The following is a 26,460-nucleotide window of genomic DNA, read 5'->3' as shown; positions in this document are numbered from 1 at the left end:
AACCTAGTGACAGAGGATGTGGAGAAAGCTAGTGTACTCAATGCTTCACAGACAAGGTCAGCTCCCAGACAGCTGCACTCTGCAGCACGGTATGGGGAGGAGGTGGTGACCAGCTCTCTGTGGAGAAAGAAGTAGTTTGGGACTATTTAGAAAAGCTGGACGAGCATAAGTCCATGGGGCCGGATGTGCTGCATCCAAGGGTGCTAAAGGAGTTGGCCGATGAGATTGCAGAGCCATTGGCCATTATCTTTGAAAAATCATGGCGATCGGGGGAGGTCCCGGATGACTGGAAAAAAGCTAATGTAGTGCCCATCTTTAAAAAAGGGAAGAAGGAAGATCCAGGGAACTACAGGCCAGTCAGTCTCACCTCAGTCCCTGGAAAAATCATGGAACAGGCCCTCAAGGAATCAATTCTGAACCACTTAAAGGCGGGGAAAGTGATCAGGAACAGTCAGCATGGATTCACCAAGGGCAAATCATGCCTGACTAACCTAATTGCCTTCTATGATGAGATAACCGGCTCTGTGGATGAGGGGAAAGCAGTGGATGTGCTATTTCTGGACTTTAGCAAAGCTTTTGATACAGTCTCCCACAGTATTCTTGCCAGCAAGTTAAAGAAGTCTGGGCTGGATGAATGGACGGTAAGGTGGATAGAAAACTGGCTAGATGGTCGGGCTCAACGGGTAGTGATCAATGGTTCCATGTCTAGTTGGCAGCCGGTATCAAGTGGAGTGCCCCAAGGGTCGGTGCTGGGGCCGGTTTTGTTCAATATCTTCATTAACGATCTGGAGGATGGTGTGGACTGCACCCTCAGCAAGTTTGCAGATGACACTAAACTGGGAGGAGTGGTTGATAAGCTGGAGGGTAGGGATAGGATACAGAGGGACCTAGACAAATTAGAGGATTGGGCCAAAAGAAATATGATGAGGTTCAACAAGGACAAGTGCAGAGTCCTGCATTTAGGACGGAAGAATCCCATGAACTGCTATAGACTAGGGACCGAATGGCTGGGCAGCAGTTCTGCAGAAAGGGACCTAGGGGTTACAGTGGATGAAAAGCTGAATATGAGTCAACAGTGTGCCCTTGTTGCCAAGAAGGCTAATGGCATTTTGGGTTGTATAAGTAGGGGCATTTCCAGCAGATCGAGGGATGTGATCATTCCCCTCTATTCAGCACTGGTGAGACCTCATTTGGAGTACTGTGTCCAGTTTTGGGCCCCACACTACAAGAAGGATGTGGATAAATTGGAGCAAGTCCAGCAGAGGGCAACAAAAATGATTAGGGAGCTGGAGCACATTACTTACGAGGAGAGGCTGAGGGAACTGAGATTGTTTAGCCTGCAGAAGAGAAGAATGAGGGGGGATTTGATAGCTGCTTTCAGCTACCTGAAAGGGGGTTCCAAAGAGGATGGCTCTAGACTGTTCTCAGTGGTAGAAGATGACAGAACAAGGAGTAATGGTCTCAAGTTGCAGAGGGGGAGGTTTAGGTTGGATATTAGGAAAAACTTTTTCACCAGTAGAGTGGTGAAGCACTGGAATGGGTTACCTAGGGAGGTGGTAGAATCTCCTTCCTTAGAGGTTTTTAAGGTCAGGCTTGACAAAGCCCTGGCTGGGATGATTTAGTTGGGTTTGGTCCTGCTTTGAGCAGGGGGTTGGACTAGATGACCTCCTGAGGTCCCTTCCAACCCTGAGATTCTATGATTCTATGAAAATGGAATTAGGCTCCTAAACCACTCAGCTGCTTTTTAAAAAAGCACCCCAAATCTATTGCAAAGCACTTTTCACTTGGAAAAGGAGGAGTTGCACTGTGGGATGGTATTTGAGGGCTGGAGAGTTTCGGTTTCTGTTTTCTTTCATGTTTTAGGGAAGCTGTTTGGCTTACTTTAGTTTGCATTAGCATTTGCATTTTCAATATATGGCGAAGTTGCCCAGATCCCTGGAAAGGTGCTTTTTTATGTTTGATTTGTATAAATTCAAATAAAATATTTGTTCTATTATGCTAATGAGGAAAAGAATATTATGCTTCATTTCTTTGTTGTTTTAAAACAGCTGTCACCACCTAATGGCACAAAGCCCAGAGAAAATTGAACAGAGATGAAATGCTGCACTTATTTAATTCTTTAATTCTTCAAGAGTTTTACCCATAGCACTAAGGGAAAGATTTTAAAATTACTTAACATGTTGGTAAAAAATGTTGTGACTGTCAAACATTCCATGTACCCCTTTCATCTTCATCCTGAAAACTTAACATCCTGCACACCTTGAGTGCAGTTAGTCCAGTATTCTGCTTATGGTACAGACCAGTAGTTAATGCTTCAAGGAATATGAAAATGCTCTATAATACAAATTGCCAACATTATAATGCTGTTTATAGGAACCACGGGAAAATGTAAAACGTTCCAGAATAGGGCTGGTCAGGAATTTTTCAATTAAGATTTTTTATCAGAAAATGCTGATTTGTCAAAAATAAAACTTTTTGAATAAAAGTATCAGATTTCACAAAACTTTCATTGGGAAGATTTCTCAGGGTCAGAATCCAGTAGCCATGAATGGTGCACTAATTCAAAATATATTCTGAGTCGTCATTTGAGTGGTAACTAGAGCTGGTCAAAAATTGGAATTTCCATTTTGCAGGAAATACAGACTTTTTTAAATTGTTTTTGTTCCAAATAGAAATAAGGGGAATGAAAAAAAAATACTGTTTTCAAAATGTCCCGTGAAACAGAACTTCTGAAAAATTTCCATTTCAGAACATTTTCATTTTGGAAAATTTCAGAATTTCAGTTTAGAATTTTAGTTTTTCAGTTTGAAATTAATTTCTGTTTTTTAAATCTTTTTATATTATTTTACTTTATGGCATGTCACTACTAATAGTGCAATAGCTAGATGGACCTTTGGTCTGATCCAGTATGGCCATTCTTATGTTCTTATGAAAATTTTCCAAAACAAAAATAGTTTTGCTTCAAAAAATCTTTTTGCCTTGGAAATTTTCATCAAAGTCAACATGTTTTTCTAAATGTGTTGATTTTTACAAAAATTGCATTAAAAAAAGAAGTTTAGATGAAAAATGTCCAACCTGCACTTGTGGTAACTTTTCTTTGGTCATCGATAAGCAAACAACAAATAGTTGGAAAGCTCAATATAAAGTTGAACTGTTAGATTCCTATCAGAGGAATTAACTGTTCACATCCTCCAGATCACAGTACTGTTGCAATTGCCCTAAAGCAAAAGGAAGAGGAGGAGGAGGAACTAAGTTCAAACCCTGTATTGCATATCACAGGCCTAAGAGCCATTTGCCTGGTTTTGCACATCAACAGCCACCCTATATTAGCAAGTGACACATTTTTAGCAAAAACAACGAGGAGTCCTTGTGACACCTTAGAGACTAACAAATTTATTTGGGCATAAGCTTTCGTGGGCTAGAACCCACTTCATCAGATGCATGGAGTGAAAAATACAGTAGCAGGTATATATACATAGTACATGAAAAGATGGGAGCTGCCTTACCAAGTGAGGGGGTCGGTCTAACAAGACAATTCAATTAACAGTAGATACCAAGGGAGGAAAAATCACTTCTGTAGTGGTAATGAGGGTGGCCCATTTCAAACAGTTTTTAGCCTTCTTTTGGCCAATTTGCATATCATTATTTGCAAAGTCAGGGTCCCAGTTGGAACATGATGTAAGTGTAAGTATGCTCCACTGAATGATGTCTTTTAGAGTTTCCTCCATGGTTTTGGAACAAGCTCTTGTATAGTTGTATGTTCTCTTTGGTGCTATACTGCTTTCCTGTATTGCTAGATGTTCTATAGAAGTAACATGAAAAGTCTTTCAGAAGCCTTTTGGCCACTTCAAGGACATAACAGACTCTATTAAAGCAGCAGAAAACTATGTATGCCAATGTAGCTGCTGGCGCTAGGTAAAATGGAATCAGTATTTTAGGCTGTAAATCCAGATGAGCTGACATCAACAATAGAGTCTAACTCGATTTCCTGAGGCAGTACACCTGAAAGGAGCCTTATTTTCAGAAAATGCTGAGTTACCTACCCTCTGAAATTTGTTCTCAAGTTTGACGTACAAAATCAGGAGTAATTTTTGGAAATCTTGGTCTTAGTTTCTGAACTTTGCTTTGTTTGGTCCAGAGTAGACTGTTTTGTCACACTTGAGGTAGCAGAATAAGGTAGCAAACAGAAATACAACATTAGTGGTTTTTGTCCATCCTTAGTTATGAATGTACGAATGAATCAGCAGTAAGCATATATTGATTCCAAATGAGTTATCTTAGAGGACCACTTAGCTGAATTCTATTTGCCTATGTGCAATAATGATGTTGTCAATGATGTATCCAAATTTCCTGTAAATAGAGTTTGGGAAGGAGAGAGGGGATGGTTTAGCCTGAAATGAAATTGATTTATGTATGTTGGGTTGTGTCCCAGATATAAAAAGGATCTTGCCTGTAATCTTAACTAGAACAATTATGCTTAGGTTAAAGGTTTAGAGTATACCTCAGGCTTTTCCAGTCCCCTATATATGATTTGTTGACAGGTTGTAGGGATCATTGTAGAGACTGTTGACATATATTGCATTATTCTAGTTTTTATAGTATAATGTGTATGATTTTTTTAGAAACTTTGGAAAAGTAGTACATCTAATGCATGACAAAGGTATCATTGGATGTACATGGGATCAAGTTAGTTGTGTCACTAGGCCAACTGAAAATAGGCCAAGAATCATGCAAAGTGTTAAAAAAGTATATATGTGCTATTGAGATTCCCGTTCATAATACTTTTTCCCCCCATGAGCACTGCAGGTTATGGGTGATAAAAACATTGCAAATCAGAAAGGTTCTAGCACCAAGATTTTATACATTGCAACATATCACAGGTTATAAAATATATCATTTCACTGTGTCATTACTATTACTACATTATTTTAAAAACATTATTGTATTTTTATTTATTTATTTCAGTTATAGTATTCCTGCATTCTTTTAGGTTTTAATCCTTTTGTTTTTCTTCTTAAGAGCAAACACTCCTCTTCTAATAGTTTGTCTGCTGAAGAAATATCCCAACTTCTTCTGCTGCCATCCAGGATTACCTTTTAGGATGTGTCACTCTTAGCTATATAAGAATGCTTTCAAACTCTGAGGAATTTTGGGTACTGAGTTGCTGGGAAGGAAGTAATAATTGATCCATGGATAGATCAATACTGCCACTAAAGGAGATGTAGTATATTCTTTTACATGGTGTTTCAGTTTTAGATCCTTTATATTAATTTGGTATGCACTGAATTACTATTTAAAATAAAAGGCCAATGGATGATTGTATTCCCTTATTACCTGGAACACTTGAACTAATTTAAAATAATGCTGCATATTATCTAAAAGCATTTAGTCAAATATATATAGGGGGTCAAACTTAGGCCAGCACAGTTAAAGCAAATTGAATTCCATCTTGAGAATGCATTTCAAATAGATTTTTAATTGCAGTATTTTATCCAGAGAGTGTTACCTCAAACATTTCCTTTATGTATTATACCCACCAGATTATGTCCTTCATCAGAACACTGATGTCCCAGAGCTCTCCTCATGACAAAATTGTTGCTGTAAGACTGCACAAAAACACAGATGTGCTTTCCGTTCTCTTTCATCTTACTGTTATGAAGAAAATATCAGAGGCCAAATCTTATGAGATTCTTATGAGGGCTGGATCACCCCCTGGTGTGGTAAAACCCACTGGTGGGATGATAAGGGATAAGGAAACTCTGTAAGGATCATCACAGAGTTTCTATCTGTTTTATTCATAATGGGAACAGGACTTGCACCTTACAGATGGAGCCACAGGACACACCCCCAAAATATGGATCATCTGGGAGGAAGCCACGGCCATCTATATGGAGGCCCTCAGTCACCATCCTGTTTCCTGTCAGCTTGGCAAGGAACTTGACAGGCACTAGTGACTGTCCAGGGAGTTTTGCAGTAAAGGTAATGCAGTCTTGAAAAGGGCAGACGCTGCCATGGAGACAGATGTCTCTATTCTTAAGTGCTAGAGAGATGGGAGAAACGTGCACAGAAAATATATTGTGGTGGGTTTCTGGCATTTACTCAACCCTTACTTAAAGCAAATGGGTAAAAATTGCATTAAAATCTCAGGTTTCAGTCCCAGGAAACTATATTTCAAGTATATTGCATCCAACAGTCAAGAGCAAGACAGGCATTTAAGCGTTCCCACCAGTAATCTTAGAAACCTCTTCCCGAGAATTAAATGCTTTGCAAAAGTTGATGAACATTATTAAAAGTAAATGTAATACTTGAAGTTGACTGTCTTTAGAATGCACTATGATGAGCACATCTTTGAAAACAAGCTTCTGGCTAGATTATTATAAACGTTTGTACTAAACCTAATTTTGTTTTGAATAAATCTTTAATATATCATCTACATAATAAAATTGTGGGGTGGGGAGAGAGTAGATTTTTAGAAATACATTATTTTGTAGTATTTTTGTTTAGTGTGGTTGGATTTGTATGGAGATTTGTAGTTGTTAAGGTGTTCAGTTCCAGAGATATGCCACCATTTCTTTTAGGTTAACATTGTTATTAAAAAGACACTGACAAATATTTTAGTAGAGTTTGTTTTGTTTTTTATATTTTATTGTTTGTAGTACTCTCTTACAAATGAAATTGACCCAGGTACAGAGGGTCTACATGTAGTTTATGTACCACTTATATTTCACCTAAGTTCTCAAAATAGGTCTCTAGAGTTTTTCTTTTAACCTCTCTACACAGGGCCCTTCACTCATGTTCTAATGGTCCTCACACCCAGTTAATGTTATGGACACCAAAGCTATCATGATGCATCTGCCAGAAGTGTCTGAGCTAAAAGGATGATGACATTCTACAAAATGGATGATATGTGGCATAACAGGAAGGCAAGGGAGAAAGCATGCAAGGCCTCAATTCAGGAAGATATTGAAACATATGCTTAATTTTAAGCTTAAAATTCAGAAGATACTTTAGTAGTAAAGTATCTTCCTGAACTGGAACATAGATTCAAAAAGAATTTGACTTCACATGGAAGTAGGCATCATGGAGTGGGAACATATGACCAGGATGAAAATGCTCCTGTTACACTGCTTATCAAGTCAAGTGGCCTTCCTGTGACATTCACCCTGAAGTGAGTTTAGTTTGGATCAGGCCTGAGGCTTGCTGCTTTGTAAACATTCTGCCAATTGAAGTCATTGGGACTTTTGTAACTGATTTCAGTGGGAATTGGATCAGACCCCTGATGATCTGCTATTACTGCCAAATTGTGCATTATCACCATATCCAGTGCAATAGATCCATTAGAGCCTTTTAAATCCATAATTTAAATGCTATAAAATATAATATGTGTATGTATATATATTTTAAATATCTGTTATTTTCTTAACAGACTTGATTCAAAGGAACCTTTCCTGTCTGTTGGGTGAGTATGTTTATATATGTATATATCGCTATATATTTTTAACAATTATACAATATTGTTAACCCCATTAGACCCAATAAAATATAAAATGTTGAAATGTTAAGTTCTCTCATGTAAATAGTCATTCATTACTATACCTAAGCTTGGAAAGCATAGATTTTAATCAGTAAATGTCAGCAGACGTTGATTTCTCCTTCCACCCAAACATGACAAAAAATATTTTGTTTTTGTTGATTAACTGAAATGAACAGAGGAAATTTTACATATATGTTAGATGATGCTCTTGTGGACAACTGTTGTATTAGTTGTCTTGATGTTGTTCTATCAGTTAATATGAATTTCATGTTATCAAATAGTATCTATTAATTTAGTATTAATTTTGACAGTATTTTTAATACAATTAACATGCTGTTTTTAAAATGTCTCTACTAGTGCAAAAATAAGTTGATAAACTATTTGTAAATATTGCTGTTTTACATTCAAATTTATAAAATATAAAATCAGATCTTTTCAAGTTTATGAACCATGTCTATATTGGTATGTGTATTAAAAACAGTTATAAAACTTGTAACCTCACATGCACTGTCACCAATTTTCATACTTTGTTAATTCAAGCAATTGATTCATCTGTTTAAAACATTATTGTTAAATATGTTGTATTCTGGAAAACAGTACTCACTTAGTAAATGCACCTATGTTTGTAAGGTAAGTATTAGTATTGTATTTTTGAGTCACAGCTACACTCTTCTTAGTCTGCCTTCCCTGTATCAGTATCACTTCTCTCTAAATCTACTCTAACGCACTGTTTTCTCTCTTTCTTCTTTCCACTTCACTGTTTTTTTCTATCCAATTCTGTCTTCTTGGTCTCTTCTCATTCCCTCATGCTTTCTCCTTGTTTCTCAGTCCTCAAAACTGTAGTATTGTATACTGCTAAGAATATATACAACAGGCAAAGGGTCCTGATGCAAAGTAGTCAGGTAAGAGCTAATCTGAGCACATAAATGATCTGTAACTTCCAAACCATAGTATAAAACCAAGGAGTCAAGAAATGCTCCATAATCTGTATATATAAAATAAAAGCAAACAAAAGAAGCATGTTAGTCATGGAGTAAAAAATGTAGTGAAAATAGGGACCAGATTCTGCAAACATTTCTGTCCACAAATAACCCAACTCCTATAAATTGTCTCAATGATGAAAATGGGATTGTTGCATGAATAAAATTACACGCATCAGTGTATGCCAGATTATGCCTAATCTTTCTTAGTTATTTTATACGGCAGAAACGAAGATTTGTTTGGTCATATCTTGAATTAATTGCACACTTTTTTTTATTTTTTTTACTTTTGACATATAATTTAATTTGTTTTTTTTTCCTTAGGTGCTCAGAAATGTCTAAAGTGAATAAAATGTTTTTTTAACTTTCTTCTTATTCTTGCACCGGCATAATCTGAAATGACCAAATGAATTGTTTCACCAATTTGTGTGGCTAATTCTCACAATTTATCAATTACCATGATATTTGGTGTTTTTCTCAAAGCCTCAGCTTCTGAAGTCAGGTGATTAGATGAAAATCTCTGTTTTCATTTAAAAAATAAGTTTATATCCTTTTTGGCTGTAGGAAAAAAAACAAAACTTGGCACACGTGTACCATAGAGGCTCAAAAACCAGAAGGCAGATAAAGAAAAATATCTCATAATTAATAAGTTATAAGCGCATAATTTTGGGAGACTATCATGATTTTTGAATGTTTGGGGTTGACAATACTGCATTTGTTTTTAGCTACCACTCTGTAGAGTCAATTTACCCCCAACACAACATAACAACTCTGTGATTTTACTGCTCAAACTAGCTGCTTCCCAGGAGGGATCATCTGAACAATGAAACCTAGGCTCTATGCAGAACTGTGCAGAGGTTTGTCTGAGGCACCTCCTTTTATATGACATTGTTTTCCTCAGTTGTAATTATCATATGTCAAAATGCAAAAACTTCCCTCATCTGTAACTTCCTTACCTAATACTTGCCTTTTGCAATTTCTACATAGCCAGGAAGAAGCAGACTTGCTGAGTCATAGGCCTGAGCAAAACAGGTCTCCTTCTTAGTGCTGAGTCAGGGATTTACTCCACCTAATTGCAAACTGATTTTTATTTTAACTTGTTCAGAGACTTTGCTCCCATGCTGAGACGTTGGATTGCAAGTTTCAGCCCAGATTGACAGTTGAAGCCACAAACCCCTGAAACTACATTAAGCCTTTGTTATAGAGTTGCTGACTCAACCTTAATTAGAATAGCACGTGTGTACCCTGTAATGTTCCTTACATTTAGAGTAGGACAAAGCAGCTATCTAAATTAATTTTGGTTGCTTACAGATGATTTGGTTCTGCAGGTGAGCTTTTCGTTGATCTCCGCTGTGCAGTGGAGACTTGCTTGCACCTTCTCATTTTACCGCTGGCGAATGATAATTATACTTTTTTATTATTATTCCTGTGTCTAGGCTAATGACCAATAGGGATCTTCATGATTGCTTTTGTGCATTTGTATGTGTGCATGCTAGTGCAAAGCGATATTAAATGTAGCAACCTAAATGCCAACGGCTAATTAGATGTGTGTAGAAGTGATGAGGAGCTGAACTGCCCCAGTGGGAGTTATGGTGAGCATAGGCAGAGACTCACGGATTGTCTACACAGGGACATTCAGAAAAATTAGTCTGAATTAACTAAAGGTGTGAATTTAAAGAGGTGTAGTTAAAGCAAAAAGAAGGCTGAGGGGAGATATAATTGCTCTCTATAAATATATCAGAGGAATAAATACCAGGGACGGAGAGGAATTATTTAAGCTCAGTACCAATGTGGACACAAGAACAAATGGATATAAACTGGCCATCAGGAAGTTTAGACTTGAAATTAGATGAAGGTTTCTAACCATCAGAGGAGTGAAGTTCTGGAACAGCCTTCCAAGGGGAGCAGTGGGGGCAAAAGACATATTTGGGTTCAAGACTAAGCTTGATAAATTTATGGAGGGATGGTATGGATGGGATAGCCTAATTTTGGCAATTAATTGATCTTTGACTCTTAGCGGTAAATATGCCCAATGGCCTATGATTGGATGTTAGATGGGGTGGGATCAGAGTTACTACAGAGAATTCTTTCCTGGGTGTCTGGCTGGTGAGTCTTGCCCACATGCTCAGGGTTTAGCTGATCACCATATTTGGGATCGGGAAGGAATTTTCCTCCAGGGAAGATTGGCAGAGGCCCTGGGGGGTTTTCACTTTCCTCTGCAGCATGGGGCACGGGTCACTTGCTGGAGGATTCTCTGCACCTTGAAGTCTTTAAACCATGATTTGAGGACTTCAATAGCTCAGACATAGGTTAGGGATTTGATACAGGAGTGGGTGGGTGAGATTCTGTGGTCTGCGTTGTACAGGAGGTCAGACTAGACGATCATAACGGTCCCTTCTGACCTTAAAGTCTATGATTCTAAAGCACCGCAAGCCCCTGTGAGGACACTCTTAGGGTTTGTCTACAGTTAAAACGCTACAGTTGTGCTGTTTCAGTGAAGACACTTCCTACACTGACAGAAGGGCTTCTCCCATCCAGGGCTGCCCAGAGGATTCCGGGGGCCCGGGGTCTTCGGCGGCGGGGGGGCCCTTCCGTTCCGGGATCCGCCGCCGAAGTGCCCCGAAGACCCGCGGCGGGGGCCCCCCCCGCCGCCGAATTACCGCCGAAGCGGGACCCGCCGCCAAAGCGCAGCCCGGTCTTCGGCGGTAATTCGGCGGAGGGGGGCCCCCGCCACGGGTCTTCGGGGCACTTCGGCGGCGGGTCCCGGAACGGAAGGGCCCCCCGCCGCCGAATTACCGCCGAAGACCGAGCTGAACTTCGGCGGCGGGTCCCGTTCCGTCTTCGGCGGTAATTCACCAGCGGGGGGTCCTTCCGCTCCGGGGCGGAAGGACCCCCCGCCGGTGAAGACCGGGAGCGGCAGAAGCTCCTGCGCCCGGCCCCGCACAAGAGTTTGCCGGCCCCTCCCCCGGAGCGAGTGAGGGACCCCGCTCCAGGGGCCCCAAAAAACTCTGGTGGGGGCCCCTGTGGGGCTCGGGGCCTGGGGCAAATTGCCCCTCTTGCCCCCCCCTCTGGGCGGCCCTGCTCCCATCGGCATAGGTAATCCACCTCCCCAAGAGGCAGTAGCTATGTCAACGGGGGAATTCCTCAACAACCTAGCGCTGTCTACACCAGGGGTTAGGTCAGTTTAACTGTGTCATTAGGGGTGTAGATTGTTCACATCCCTGAGTGAAATAGTTATTCTGACCTAATTTCCTAGGGTAGACCAGGCTTTATTCACAATAACAGTAGCTGTAGGACTTGCTACATAGTGCAGCAATGTGCACTACAAGGTGCAACTTCTAAAACACCCTAATGTGTTGTGCACTAATTGGTCTGTGTAGACCTTGCTAGAGTGCACTAGAAGTTCACTGGTGGACTTTCACACCACTGTTTCAAGCACTAGAGAATTTTTAGTGTGTGCCAGCAGGGTGCACGTTGACAAATTAGCGCACAATACATTAGTGTGCTTTAAAAATCATACACCTGTAGTGCACATTATCACACCATGTAGACAAACCCTTTATCCTGTTTACCTTAATCCACTTTGAAAATTAATTTGGATTAACTTTCCTGAGTGTCTCCATGCAGACAAGTCCTTAGAATGGTGTGGTGTTTATTCTCCTTTCCAAGGGTGGCCATTTCCACAGCCAAAGGTGGAGGAGAATGATGCCCATTTCCTCTTTTTCCCTCACCACCCTCCTAGGGCAATTTGCATACCTGGAATACATGTGATCATAGTCCCTACATCTCCTGAACAAAGAAGATGTGATTATCCCCAGCCAGAAGGGACCACTGTGATCATCTAGCCTGACCTGCTTTATTACACAGGCCATAGAACTTCCCACAATTAATTCTTGCTTGAACTAGAGGGGGGTTTTTTGTTTGTTTGTTTTGTTTTTTTTGGAGGGGGGGTTGGAAAAACACCCAGTCTCGATTTAAAAATGTCCACCACAATCCTGGGTAAGTTGTTACAATGATTAATTACCCTCACTGCTAAAAATTTGTGCCTTATTTGCTACCATTTAAATATGTCATATTTGGATTCCATTCAGAAGGGGCATAAAAGGAAGAGAGAGAAATACAGCTGATTTTTTTTATTTCTTTCAGCCCCTGCCAGCTGCACAAAATTGGTTTACTTGATAAGCAGGCAGTAGCTCTTCACAGTGATTGGCTTTGAAAATCCATTCGCTTCGAACATCTTGTCAGCTGAGAGTCAAGCTATTTCTCCTCCTTTTGTGTAGATGTTTAAAAAATCAAATCCAAACTGCTGATTTTTCAGATCTTTTTTCAAGTTTAGTCATTTGTGATAAATGTTACACGTTTGGAAGAGGGATTATCTGGGGATGGGGAAAGTGGGCTAGGGGTGGGATGGAGTGGGATGTGAAATGAGTTGATGGTCAGAGTTTAAAGGGTTGTCTACACATGAGAGTTAATTCAGATAAGATGTGTCTGAGTTTACGCACAATAGTTATTCTTGAATAACTCCATGTGTGGACACTTGTATTCCAGAAAGAGGGCCCTATTCTGTTTTAGCATAATCCCCTTTGAAAGTTATTCTGGAACAACTCCATATGCAGATGAGAATTTACATAGTGAATAATTGTCCTCTTATGAAAAATCACAAACAAAATTGGCACTGACACATTTTTTGATAGAGACCCCATCATCTGAATGAGCTACCCTATCCTCAGGAGGATCCCAGTTCGGGAAAGCACATGGTTAGGTTTTGTTCTGAAAAGAGGTGCTTTCTTGAATCATGGTCCAGGAGAGGTCCCACTAGAACCAAGTGGGGAAACTTTGATTGAATGGGATGATGAAGCTTGCAGTGCTGTCCTGCAGTGTATGTGACTAAATTCTGGAAAATTTCATGCTACAAAAATTTGAATTATTTTCAGATACTTTTAAACCAGCAATGCCAATTCCTGCTGTAAACTTGCTCCCTCACATATCTATATTTCCTTACAGTACTGTCAAATTACATAAAATCCTTATTCTTGCTACCGGCAAAGCTATTTCTATATGTTTTATTTGATGCTTGCTTAATAACAAATCTTTCAAAATTATTTATAATGCAAGCTTCTGGATTAAATAAACACACAACAAATCTTGCATATATAGCATAATTTGAAACCAAACCTTTGCAATTTTTGCGCATTTCTAAGACATAGATATTGCATCCCGAGTCTATAGTTTAGATATAGGACACAGCTCAGAAATGGAATTATACCTCCAGCTCATTTGCCTTAGAGGGATATAGAATAATCTGTGCTGAAATTTAAGTAGCATGTTTAGTGTTGGCTAAATTTAACCTGTTTATTCATTTGCTATATCAATGGCCAGTCCTCCTAAATAATCTTTTTTTAATTTTGCATTCCCTTCTCTAGTGACTTTTGAAAATATCCCTCATGACTGCTAATAAAAAAAACTAGTAGGGAATGTCTCTAGTATTTTGGTGCAGATTTGCTCCTGGCTTCATGGTGCAGGGATTTAGTTTTCTCTCCTGCACCATTCCTTCCTGTCCAAGAGCCCATGGAGGAAGCTCTGGGAGTCCAGGGAACTACACCTGGATAGGGAACAGGAAAAGGGAAGGCTGGGGGAATATGAATTATCCTCACCTTCTCAGACCCACACTCCATTTGAGTCCCATGGGGAATTCAGATAAGAATTAATGCAGTCTGAGCCTGAGTCTGTGTTCACTTTCTGCTGCTTGCCTCTATGTTATGGACCGCCAGCCGAGGAAGCCATGGCTGCATTGCAGCCAAATGGAGACATTTTACCTAGGAGCTAAAAAGGGAGGGTCTCAAAGCCAGTTCTGAGGTACGAGGTGATCCTATAGATCATCTAGGTGCTCCATGGATTTTCAAGTTCTGGGGAAAAAGCCTCCTGTTAGTTTCAAGGTTGGAGGGCAGTGCAAATGTCACCCCTCAGAACTATTTGGAGGAAGCTCTTCCAGAGGAAGCTTTGCAGATTTTTAATTCCCATCAGAAGGAGCAATCAGGAGCTATATGAATTAGCTATTTCCTTTGATTAATATTCCAACCAGATCTTTCTATTTTCTAAGGTGCTCAGTAGAGGTTCTTTTGTTCAAGTTCATTAATTCTTTGAACAAGCTTTAATACATACAGCATGAAGCAGAATAACAATACCGTGGCAACACAGCAAGATTATTTCGATAACAATGTCACAAAACCTTAACCCCTGACTGGCTGATGGGAAGGGGGAGTCCACTATTCCTGATGCTCCACTTCAGCTTTTAACTGTCAATGGGGAAAATACTTTCCTTGAGAAGAGAAAAGTGGAGGATAACCAGAGTGAGGAAGAAGGCAACTTTTCAAATTAATAGTTAAAACCTTAACAAATTCTGCAGCCCTTCCTCGCATTCTTATGTGTGGGCCAGTGCTCAGTGTGAGTAATGTTCTCAGGGCATGTGGGTGGTGAGAGGAGGGAGCACACACTTGAATATAATAATTCTAACTTATATAGAGCTCCCTGTTTGCAAGGTAGCAACCGTATCTCAGGCTCTGTGCTTGGAGTTTATTCTGCTCAGGAAACAACAGTTACCTTAAATACAGGGCACATCCTAAACAAAGTGGGAGAGATTGAGTTTTGCATTTTGTATAGCAGCAACGTGGGGGGGTCACATTCAGATGTCAGGGGGTTCACAATGACCCTGCATTTCACTTATTACTAAATGGGAAGGAGGTGTAGCTAGATCCCAGATAACTGGGCGGGAGGCTAATACAGAAAGAGGGTCCTCGTATGGAAAAGTTTGCAAATCACTGTGCTATACTTTAAAAGAGCTTTACTGGATACACAACATTCCCAGTAGCTTTCCACAAGATTTAAGATTTAATATTCTGTTTCCTATCAGGCTAATTAAGATTCTTAAATAATCACCTCATCCACCCACAGCACTGGCTGTCATACTGGTTCATACAGAGCTCTCTGCTTGAGGATCTTCCTGAAAATCTGAGATTACTGAGTTGGATAGAAAGTGTGTGGCTCCATTTCCAGTTACTGCCTCTCTCAGTCTGCTGGTATTCTCATCTTGTCTCTGTCTGCGTACAGACTCCAGCTTATTTATTGTTACACTCAGCTGCAGTCTAAATAACAGTAATATTGCCCCAATGTTTCCCTTATTATTTCCATTACACACACACACACGTGTATGTATATATATATAATGACTAATACTTTGGGCAAGGAAAGCTTTTTCTAATTCCATTAACTTTTATTAGCAACAAACTCACTGAATGAACACCCTAAGAAATCCCTCTTCAGCTCTCTGACCTTAAAATCATTAGTTATGTTGCAATTCATAATTGAGAGAGGCAATCGAGCATGAGATCACTTTTCCCTCTCCTGGTTATTCAATTTGCCTCTCTCTTTTTCTCTGTCTCCTTCACTGCTGTTACCCAAGACTACCTTTCCATTACTTTTTCTCTGCTAGCAATATATAAGTAGCATTTTTATGCTCTGGGTTAATATCAAATCAGTAGCATAGTAACCCTCTGCAGATAAGGATCCTGGTCCCATCTATACAAGAGGGCCTCTTGCTCCAGATAAAAAGCCTATTTTGTTGCGGTCATCGGAAAACATGTTGAATTTCTCCTGCTACTTATCAAGCTCCTTGGGCTTCACAAAAAGTAAAGTGTTTTCAGGGCTCTGACACTTTTTTGGCCTCCCCATCCAGAGCCTCTCCTGACTACAGTAGCAGGCAATGCTAGAGAGGAGAATTCCTTCCTCTAGCAGCAACTGGATGGCAAAGCAGAGCAAGTAGTGGTACCTTGCAAAAAGAGGACTTACTCCATTCAAAACAAAAATGGGTTGTAGCTTGGGACCCAGAGTGTGGTGATGAAGACACTGTTTTCTTCAGTGTTTTCTGCTGTTTTAGAAGCAGTTTCCTTTCAACATACGCGATACAGAATTGGCAAACACTTCCTTACACAGGGTTCACCAGATGTACAAACAGACAGATGCCATAAACACAGTTGCTGAGGAAACACAGTTGCACAGGATACAGAGACCTATTATTGGGAGTGTCTGTTACTAATTCCTAAATGTATACCATAAGATGAGTGCCAGTGGTGGGATGGGGGAGCTGAGGCAGGGAAAGAACTCTGGGGAGAGGAAACTGCAATGTGTGAGGAGTTCCTGGAGGAAAACTCAGGGGATGAGAGAACTCAGCAGCACTGTGGCACCCACAGCAATACACACGCTGTGCAGGCATGCCAAACCCGCAAAAAAACCCACTGAAATTGGGCTTGTTTTGGCTTAATTGGCTAGTGAGTTGCTTGTTGGCTAGTTTTTGGCTTCTAGCTTTTTGCTTGTTGCTTCTTTTTTTTGATTGGCTCCCAGCAAGCAGAGGCAAGGGGGTCAAGCAGGGGCAAAGGGGGGAGAGAGTCAAGGGTGCACAGCGGGCCCACCACAGTCCCAGAATGCACGCCGGGAGGATCTAGTCACATAAAGTGTTGGAGTCCTTAGGGATTGGCTTGTTTTGGCCTTGTTTTGAAATGGGATTAGCTTGATTTTTGGATTATTGTGAAACTTATTTACTGCATGAGAGTTGGCAACTGTGGCAAGGGTAACAGTTGCGGGCCAGGGCAGTTTGCCCCAGGCCTCCATTTGAGAGGGCTCCCAAACCAAGTGGTGTTGCAAGCTGGCACATGAAGTCACAGTGCCACTCACTGAAAATAGGTCTGGCAACCCTTCGGTCACAACAGAGGAACCCCCAGGCCAAACCTGAGTAGTACTGTGACCCCATGCACCTGGACCCAGTCCCGTGAGACAGGAGCCAGTGCTGCTCTTCCAGATTTGGACACAGTAAATACACATTTAAAGTTTCATTTGTATTTTCATTTTGTCAGTATCTAGTACTGTATTAACAAGTATAATATATTTTCTGATCATTAATATTGAATTACAAATTGTGTTATCATCATCAGCATCCATCTAGGCAGCAGATACCATGCGTGTGGACAGTACAAATATCCTTTTAGCTTTTCAGGTTCACTGACACCCATGCTTCAACAGCAATGCCAGATAGTTACAAATAATTGTAAACTCTTTAAATAAAGAGGGTGCTCAGAAGGTCAGATTGTCTAGTGGTTGGCACAGCTGACTTCCCGCCCCTTACTTCTCTGACAGAGGTACCTCAGTTCTTAAGGAGGTATGGTAATGGACCTGGACCCTCTCTCCTCACCAGGGCCCCCTGTGAAGCAGTGCCTGAACAGGGACCTCCCAGTAGAGTCTAAGTCCATTGCCCTGGACTACCTCCTACCGCTGTCACTCTGTTTGGGGCGTGGCCTCTACAGACTATTTGAACTATAATGGCTCAGTTCAAGTAGTGGCCACTTGTGGACTTTTTGCAGTGTTCTGACATGCCTCAGCTCCCTCTGGGCAGGGCAGCAGTAAGATTGATGGGGCCTAGCCCAACAGTGTCTCAGTCACACAGTTCACTCGGATCCTGGGTACACCTCCGTCTCCGTAGCAGTCTCCCTCAGTTAGGGACTCAGTGCTACTTCCCCAGAGGCTGTCCCCAGCCGTCCTAGTGATGCTCCTAGTGATGCTCCTAGCCGTCCTAGTGATGCTCCTAGTGATGCTCTCTTCATATAGAAAGGAAGCTAACTTCTGCCTTTTGGCCAGTCAGCCCAGGACTGAGCCAAGTTCTCTCCTTTTCTCCTCCCTCCAGTCCTGGCATTGTCTGTAGGTACAGATGGGTGGTGTGAGGTTTCTCAGCTTCATCACAGGGATCCTACAGCCCTTACTCACATGGGTAATTAAGGGATGCAGGATCAATCCTTGAGAGGACAGGCAGAATGCAGAAAACAGATCATTTTTTCAGCCCCCTCTGCCTTTTATCTCTGGTATCACCAGCAGATACTGTTTAGTGACTACAGACCATTAAGCCCATCCTTATTCATTACATTATTTAAAGTTAAAGTTAGCCAAGGCCTAGTTCTAGTGAAGCTGGGTTTTAGAGTTGGTTAAATCATTCTAAAAAGAAGTGAAGATATTTTAAGAACTGAATGGGACAAGTTCATTCCAAGGATACTCATGGAATCATATTATTCAGACAACCACCAGCTAATTTCTGAAAGTGTTGGTGAATCCCAATATTTTCATGAGTTTTAGGATGAGTAATTATGTGTCAAAGTCTCCCTACTGGAGTAGTGCCAGTTGCTCTTCATTATTCTCCTATCATCTAATCAGGGAGCACAAACCACAGTTAGATTTCCAAACCACAGACACCCTATGAATAACAAATACCAATAATCAGAAGTGCACAAACAACCCAGAAGCTGAAATGTATTCACATGAACTATTTGTCAAGTATCTAGGAATAGTGAATACATTCACAGAAACAAGGATTGAATCACAGACAGAAAAAAAGGGCTAAATTAGTTGGATAATTTATTTGAAACTAATTTGACCAGTGCTCTTGAACTTTGTGTTACTGGAGGATTCTAAAGCAAGAGAAATGAAACTGCAGCTTTGGGGATGCTGAAGTCAATGCAGCAGAAAGAATCAGACTTCATTAACACAGATCCTACATGCATCCGATGAAGTGAGCTGTAGCCCACAAAAGCTTATGCTACAATAAATTTGTTAGTCTCTAAGGTGCCACAAGTACTCCTATTCGTTTTGCGGATACAGACTAACACGGCTACTACTCTGAAACAGATCCTTTGCATCATAATGAATCAAACTGTTCCCAACTCTACTGTACTTATAAAAGTAGTTTCTAGGTATTGTGTAAAGCTTTGTTTCCTTGCAAAATGAAATTCTCCTGTATAGTCAATTGAAAATATTAAACACAATCATACTTTATATCTGTGCTCAAATGCCATTTGGTTTCAACCAGACCTTATCTAGGCATCAATAGATAGACACATTTCATGTCCTGGCTGATACATTATAGGCTATAAAACCATCATGCTGTGTAAAGCATTCATAGAAAAATAACTTCACAACCATGTAAATCCAATATTGTTGAGTAATGGTAATGTGTTTTTCTGGGGAGAAAACAGAAAATACTAGAGGTAAGATCAGCAAGCATATATAAAGAGAGAGAGACTTTAACAGTTTCAATTCTTTCACAGAGTCTTGTGGATTATAGGACAGTATGCCATAGGCAAAACTGAGAAGTAAATTATAATAATACAAAAGCAAATTTACTCTAGGATGTTTTTATACCGCTGAAGTATAGTGTGGTTTACCTGTAGTGATATAAACATTGCAAATGAAACTTTCTCTAAATATTTACTTATGGTGTCATATACATATTAGTACATTAATTTTCTCAAGCAATAGTTTGCAGTGTTATAAATGTAATGTAAATTTATGTTTCACAGGCAAGGAAGGGCTGATTGTCTTAGAAGCATGATGACTAATGTATCTCAGTTAACAACAGTGACAAATGTGTCTTTCCAATTGTGGGATTGAATTTATTAGCATTTAACAATCATGGACATATCTTCACTTTTTCTGGAGCAGCTAACACTGTATACTCAGACACCATTTATGAATGCTATATTAAAATGGAAGAAAATATTTATTAAAATATGACTAGATATAACAGCTGTTGCATAAAGCACATAATAAAAGTGCATTAGTATTATGTTCTTAAGGGATAAGAACTATAAGAAAATATAATGAAATATTTTCCCCCATGAGTATTTTGCTAAAACAGGTGTATCTGTTTTACTGCTTCATTGGAGCTTAATGTTCTGGGTATGTTGCTTAGCAGTGCTCCCACATATATCTGCTAGTGTATGTATAGACTAGCAAAAAGGCCAGTATCCCAATGGAATTTCATTTCACAGAATCTTGTTGCATTCTAGTGCCACATGTCACCTCCAGCTGAGAATATTGGGCCAAAATCTGCTCTCAGTTATACCAGAGTAGAATTGGAGTAAATCCATTGAAGGAATTGGAGTTAATCCCAATTTACACTCAGGTAAATAACAGGATCTGCGCCATTGACTTCAACTAGTTATTCTGGATTTACACAGAGGTAGCTTGGAATGGAATGTGGCTACTATTATTTATTATTCATTACTTATTAAGCACCCTCAATTGCTTCATTGTTGTACAAATCATATATACGTTTAATCCCTACCACAAGGAGTTTACATGGGAATTAGACAATATCGATTTACAATATATTGGAAGACAACACAAAGATTATTCATGTGAAAAAAATACGGGCAGATAAGTAAGATAGGAGAAGCTTAATGCAGGGATTTGAATGTAGTGACAAGAAGGTTTGATGGGATAGAAGAGGGGGATCCAGTGGAAGTTTTCAGAGGGAGGGATGACATTGTAACACTGATAGACAAGGAAGATCTCATATGCAGTGGTGATGTAGCCATGTTGGTCCCAGGATATTAGAAGGACAGGGTGGGTGAGGCAATATTTTTATTGGACCAAATTTTGCTGCCGAGGAAGAGAAAATTTCAAACTTGCACAGAGCTCTTCTTCAGGTCTGGGAAAGGTATTCAGAGTGTCATAGCTAAATACAAGGTGCAACAGATTTTTTAGTGTAAGTAGTTAACACAGGACGAGCTTATTGTAAGCACAGAAACTTGTCTCTCTCACCAACAGAATTTGGTCCAATAAAAGATATTACCTCACCCACCTGTAATATCCTGGGACCAGCATGGCTACAACAACAACACTGCGTACATATTCCAAGGAACCATTCAAGGTGAAGTGTCCCATTAACACCTCTCCAGTGATAGCGGGGAAAGGGGAAAAGGGTTGGGGAGCAGGATGTAAATGGTTATAGATTATTGTAATAAGCCATAGATCCAGTGTCCTTCCTATTCAGTCCATGATTTTTAGTATCTAGCAAAGTTATGAATTTAAGCTCCAGCGCTCAACTTTTGAAGATGTTAAACAAGTTTCCTTTGAGGATGAGGACTGATAAGTCAGATATAGAGTCATCGCTTTGTGAAAAGTGTTCACCTACAGGTGATATGGCGCTTTTGTCTTTTATCATTTTTCTGTGTGAGACAGGGCCGCCCAGAGGATTCACGGGGCCTGGGGTCTTCAGCGGTTGGGGGGCCCCCGCTTTGGCAGTAGTTTGGCAGCAGGGGGTCCTTCTGCTCTGGGACCCGCCGCCGAAGTGCCCCGAAGACCCGTGGCGGGGGGGTCCCCGCTGCCAAATTGCCACTGAAGACCCGCCCCGGGACCCGCTGCCAAAGTGCCAGAAGGACCCACCGCTGTCCATGGTTTTGGACAGTGTTTGTTGTTGAATGTAAAATTGTTATGGGTGAGGATGAGTTTGGTGTTGTGTTTGGGGTGAAATGAGACAAACACTATGCTCTCAAAAAAGCTCACACAGAAAAATTATAAAAGACAAAAATGCCATATCACCCAAAAGTGAACACTTTTCACAAAGTGATCACTCTATATCTGACCTCTCAGTCCTCAAAGGAAACCTGTACAACACCTTCAGTTATGAATTTAAGTTCCCACAAGTCTGGGAACTTAAATTAATAATTATGCTAGATACTAAAAAACCTGGGCTGAAGAGAGAGAGACTGGATTTATGGCTTATTACAGCAATCTATAACCCACTAACCCGCACCCCAGCTGTTTTTTCCCCTTTCTCTCTATGACTGGAGAGGTGTTAACTGGTCACTTCACCTTGAATGGTCCCTTCAAATATTTCTTAACTACTTAAGCTAAACATTCTGTTCAACCTTGTATTTAGCTGTGACACTGAGTATATTTCCCAGGCCTGAAGAAGGGCTCTGTGTAAGTTTGAAAGTTTGTCTCTCTCACCAACAGAAGTTGGTCCTAAGGAAGATCTTGGCAGCTGCATTTTGTATGGACAAGATTGGGGCAACTTGCATGTCAGAGAGGCCTAAAAGAGGGTTGTTACAATAATCAGGACAGGAGATTGGTGAAGGCCTGGATGACAGACTTAGCAATAGGATTGGAGACAGATAATTTTTTCTGATGCTTTCTTTTGATATGTCTGACACCACTACCATGAATGATCATTTTCACTCACTCATAGACAGCGTGGGCAATCCATGTTGGCGTCTCTTTCTGTTTCCATGCCCACTTTTTAACTGGTCTCTTTGTAGAAGGGATAACTCATGAGGTGCTTAAATGATTTGAAGAATGGAAACAAAGTGCTCAGTACCTTAGAGTCTCAAGCCCTGTCTGAGCAACTATAACAGGTAGAAAATGTTGACTATATCAGTTACCAGAGAAAGTGGTGAGCAGATAACTTATCTTTACAAAAAAGTGTGAGTGCTCAAGAATATAAGGTAATTGGACAAAGCATGCATGCATGCATGTATGCTGGGAATGGAAAAGAAAGGCTACCGAGCAGGGGGTAAAGGTAAGTAATTTCCCTCTTTTTTCCCTTTTTTTTTTCCTCCAGTTTGCCTCCTTTCTCTCATACCATTCTTGTTTTCTTTTTTGTGAAAAAAGTGAAGCAGCACATCCTTCGCCAGAATCTGGAAGCATTCTTTTATAGGGGAGACTCTTCTCCCACTTCCTATACCAATTTGGCTTTCTGAGAAGTTGACAGGTACAGTGGTTGCCATTAAAATGTCAGCATTTTCCAACATTTACTATACAGTGGGTCAGAGATAAAATAGTGTTTCCTTATATTTAGACTAGGACATAGATATAGTATTTCAATTATCGCCCGGAGTTATCTGTTGATAAATATTGTTATTTTGTATGCTGCTTGCCAACTGCACTTTTGAAAAAAAAACAGTGCTGTAGAATAGGATAAAATATTGGACAACCAAATATTGTCTTTTGATTGTCCAGCAATAATAGGCCTGTTTCCACTCTTCATTATGCTGGTTTAAATCAGAAGTAACTCCATCAAAGTCAATAGATTTACACTGGTATAAATACCGTGTAACAGATCAAAATCAAACCCACTTAATTTCAATGGTTTAGCATCAGCATTTTATGACTCTGCGTAAAGGGAGAAAGAGCCAGCCTTTGAATTTGTTGTTGTTGTTTTGTTTTTATAAACTCTGAAATTGTCACCTTGTAATTAATGAATCCTTTATATACTGTGCTTTTGTTGTTGTTGCATTCATTGCTTCTCAGGCAACCTCTCTTGAAAGTATATAAAGTTTCCAGAGCTCTATTTTTGTAATCTAAAGTGGTTATTCTTTCAGGTCTGATGCTGCAACTGTAATTTAATTTATCAATCTGCCATTCAGTGAAATGCTGTAGCAACATTTGAAAAGCTTAAATCCGTCATTTATCCCTATACTTGTCAATGACACTCTTCTGCACTTGTCAAACTGAGTTAAATGGCACTCCTGTGACATGTACAATATTACCAATAAATTGGATAATCAATCATGTATGTGTACAGTTTGACAGGAGTATCCTGAATACATTGAATTCAGAACAAATTTTTAAGGGGCAGAAGCTCATTACTCTTGAGCTAAAAAAAAATACTCTAGTGGCATCAAGGCTGGCCTCACTTGCTCTATACAATTAAAGGACACCTTGGGAAATGGTAAGGTAGAAAACTTTTTCATTTCTTTGGTCTAATGTTCTCCTGGGGAAAATGTAAGAAATTGGAGCTTACATCAGATGACCGAAAAAATAGTTTACCGGGTGGGCAGAAAGACATGGAAACAGTAAGTAGATTTATTTAGGATTCTTGAGCTAGAAAAGTAATGATGCAGCATTTGGTTTCTAAAAGCATTGAAACAGCCACAGTTGCATGCATTGTGCACACACAACAGGCGTTTTTGAGCAGGAACACTAATAATACTTAGCACTTATACAGCATGTGACATTCTCTGGGCTACATTTCCATTAGAGATCCAGCCCTTTTTCACCTCTCATGCACCCTGTGCTGCTCTGACACAGGGGCCAGTTGTTTCTCCAAATCAGAGAGCCTTATCCCTGATGTTCTTGATATCCTCTGTTGCCCCGAGTGGAGTTCCTCTACTGGGGAGAATCTGTCCCTCGGTGTGCTTTACAAGCTTTGACTAATCCTCACAAATCCCAGGGAAGGGCCTAACGTTGCATACTCCACTTTGAAAAATGGGGCCTAAGTGGCTTGTTCAATATTCTTGCTGGTCACCAGGCTCAGGATTTTCCCCAATCACATTTTAGTGGCAAACTGTTTTCATCTTGTGAATGTGTTTTTGAATATGGAGTACAAATATTTCCTAATGGTACATACAACCAATGGATCCAAACCAGCTCCCACAAAGTTAATGGGGAAACTCCCTTTCACTTTTCTGAGTGCCAGAATAAGGCCCTTATTAAATTTATACAGGCTTGCTATAGCAGCTGTTTATTTAAAAGGTAGAATCGACTGAATTGTGCCGACAAATATGAAGGCAATAGAGAAACTAGCTTTGTTATTACAGACAGGGGGCAGTTCCTGTGTGTTGGATTTTCAAGAAATCCTTTTGATTTTCCCACAGAAATCAGAAATAGTCTACATAAATGACTGTATCTCAGGAATGTGTGTTCCTTTGTGATCTCCAAACAAACCATGCTGATCTTGTCAATTTCCTTTGTAAGAATTTGCCTTCCAGTCCTTCTAATTATTGCCTTCTTTTCCTAATCCAGACCTACAGAGAAATCTTAGAACCTTTGAAATGATGACCTGGGTCTTTCCAGCCTTAATTTTATACACATAGATTAGTATTTACATATTGGACCCTTTGATTTGTCTAAATGTGCACAAACAATTAAAATTGGCCAATAATTTAAATTTCCAGGCAATCAGCTAATTTGAAACTTTACCATCTCCAAGCATTTTGACTGGGGGGGCCTTGCCTACTTGAAAAGGTGAACTGCACCACAGAAATAAGTTAAAACTTACATTTTCTATAATTCCTTTTTGTCCTCTGGCACTTTCTGGTTTCCTAGAAACCTTGCAGAATGTGTTAGTCTGAGAAATCACTAATGACTGTCCCTTGACAGTAAGTATGTCAGCAAAAAGCAGACTCTAAAGACTGTTTTCTGTTTATCCCCAGAACAGATGTAGCATGGGCTGCAGAATAAGTTTCTCTCAATGTGTCTCAGCCCTGACAAATGGGAGCATCTCTATTATAGATATGGTAGTTGAGTCCCCCTGCTCCTTCAGTCTTTGGCCTCAGTGGTGAGCTTGTCAATTAATATGCTAGTTACTGCCAATTGTATTGCTGTTTTTGTGGGATTTGGACTCCTGTACACTAAGAACTGGACTGAGATCTCCAATTTATTTCAAATAGACCACAGAAAATCAATCAGGTGACACTGGCTTTTAGTAACTACCAGCCTAAGATGGATTCAGCTTGACAGTTTAGAGGTGAAAGGCTGTATATCGCATCGTTAATTCCCTACATAGGTCAAACAGTTCCCCAACTAAATTTTTTACTGCAATTTTTAATATTTAGATGTCAGTTTAACTTAGGCTCAATCCCTTTTGTATTGAAAAGGATACTATTTTTTGCAATCATTCTGTGTGAAAGGAGAAATGATTTTACAAATGACTGGATTACTAGTTTAAATCATTGTGTTGACAAGTACCTCCTAAAGAGAGTTGGACTGAAAGAATATTGTTTTAGTATTGAATATTTTTATCAACCGTTGACAAAGGAGCAATTGATGGTGTTAGTGGTGATAGTGCTGTCAACTGTATTAAGATGCATTGTGCCTGGTTTATAAAGATTTACTCAATTTGCAAATAAATCTCTGTACTGAAGAAAGCAAAAGAGATATTAGCTACAGGGTAAATTACATGCAGGATTCAATCTCTTACTGCAATAAAAATACTGAAAACAAATTCTGCTCTCCATTACTCCACTGAGGTCAATTGAGTTGTCTAAGTTTTAAAGTAAATGAGAGCAGAATTTGATCCTAGGTTTATAAAATGTTTTGCTGCCAGAATGTTCATTACAAAAAGAA

General features: G+C 40.0%; 1 protein-coding gene across 1 annotated transcript in view; it reads left to right on the top strand.

Annotated features, from left to right (window-relative positions):
- The window catches only part of RALYL (RALY RNA binding protein like), a 358,668-nt gene that overhangs the window by 270,490 nt on the left and 61,718 nt on the right, over positions 1-26,460 (top strand). Inside the window, exon 4 of the mRNA XM_045007780.1 lies at positions 7,427-7,459. Within this exon, the coding sequence (XP_044863715.1) occupies positions 7,427-7,459 (33 nt within the window). The remainder of the gene's footprint in view (positions 1-7,426; positions 7,460-26,460) is intronic.

Source organism: Mauremys mutica, chromosome 2 (genome assembly GCF_020497125.1).
Source record: "Mauremys mutica isolate MM-2020 ecotype Southern chromosome 2, ASM2049712v1, whole genome shotgun sequence".
In the NCBI taxonomy this organism is placed as follows: domain Eukaryota; kingdom Metazoa; phylum Chordata; order Testudines; family Geoemydidae; genus Mauremys; species Mauremys mutica.
The sequence above is the reverse complement of the archived record's forward strand: the minus strand, read 5'-3'. Positions and strand labels throughout refer to the sequence as shown.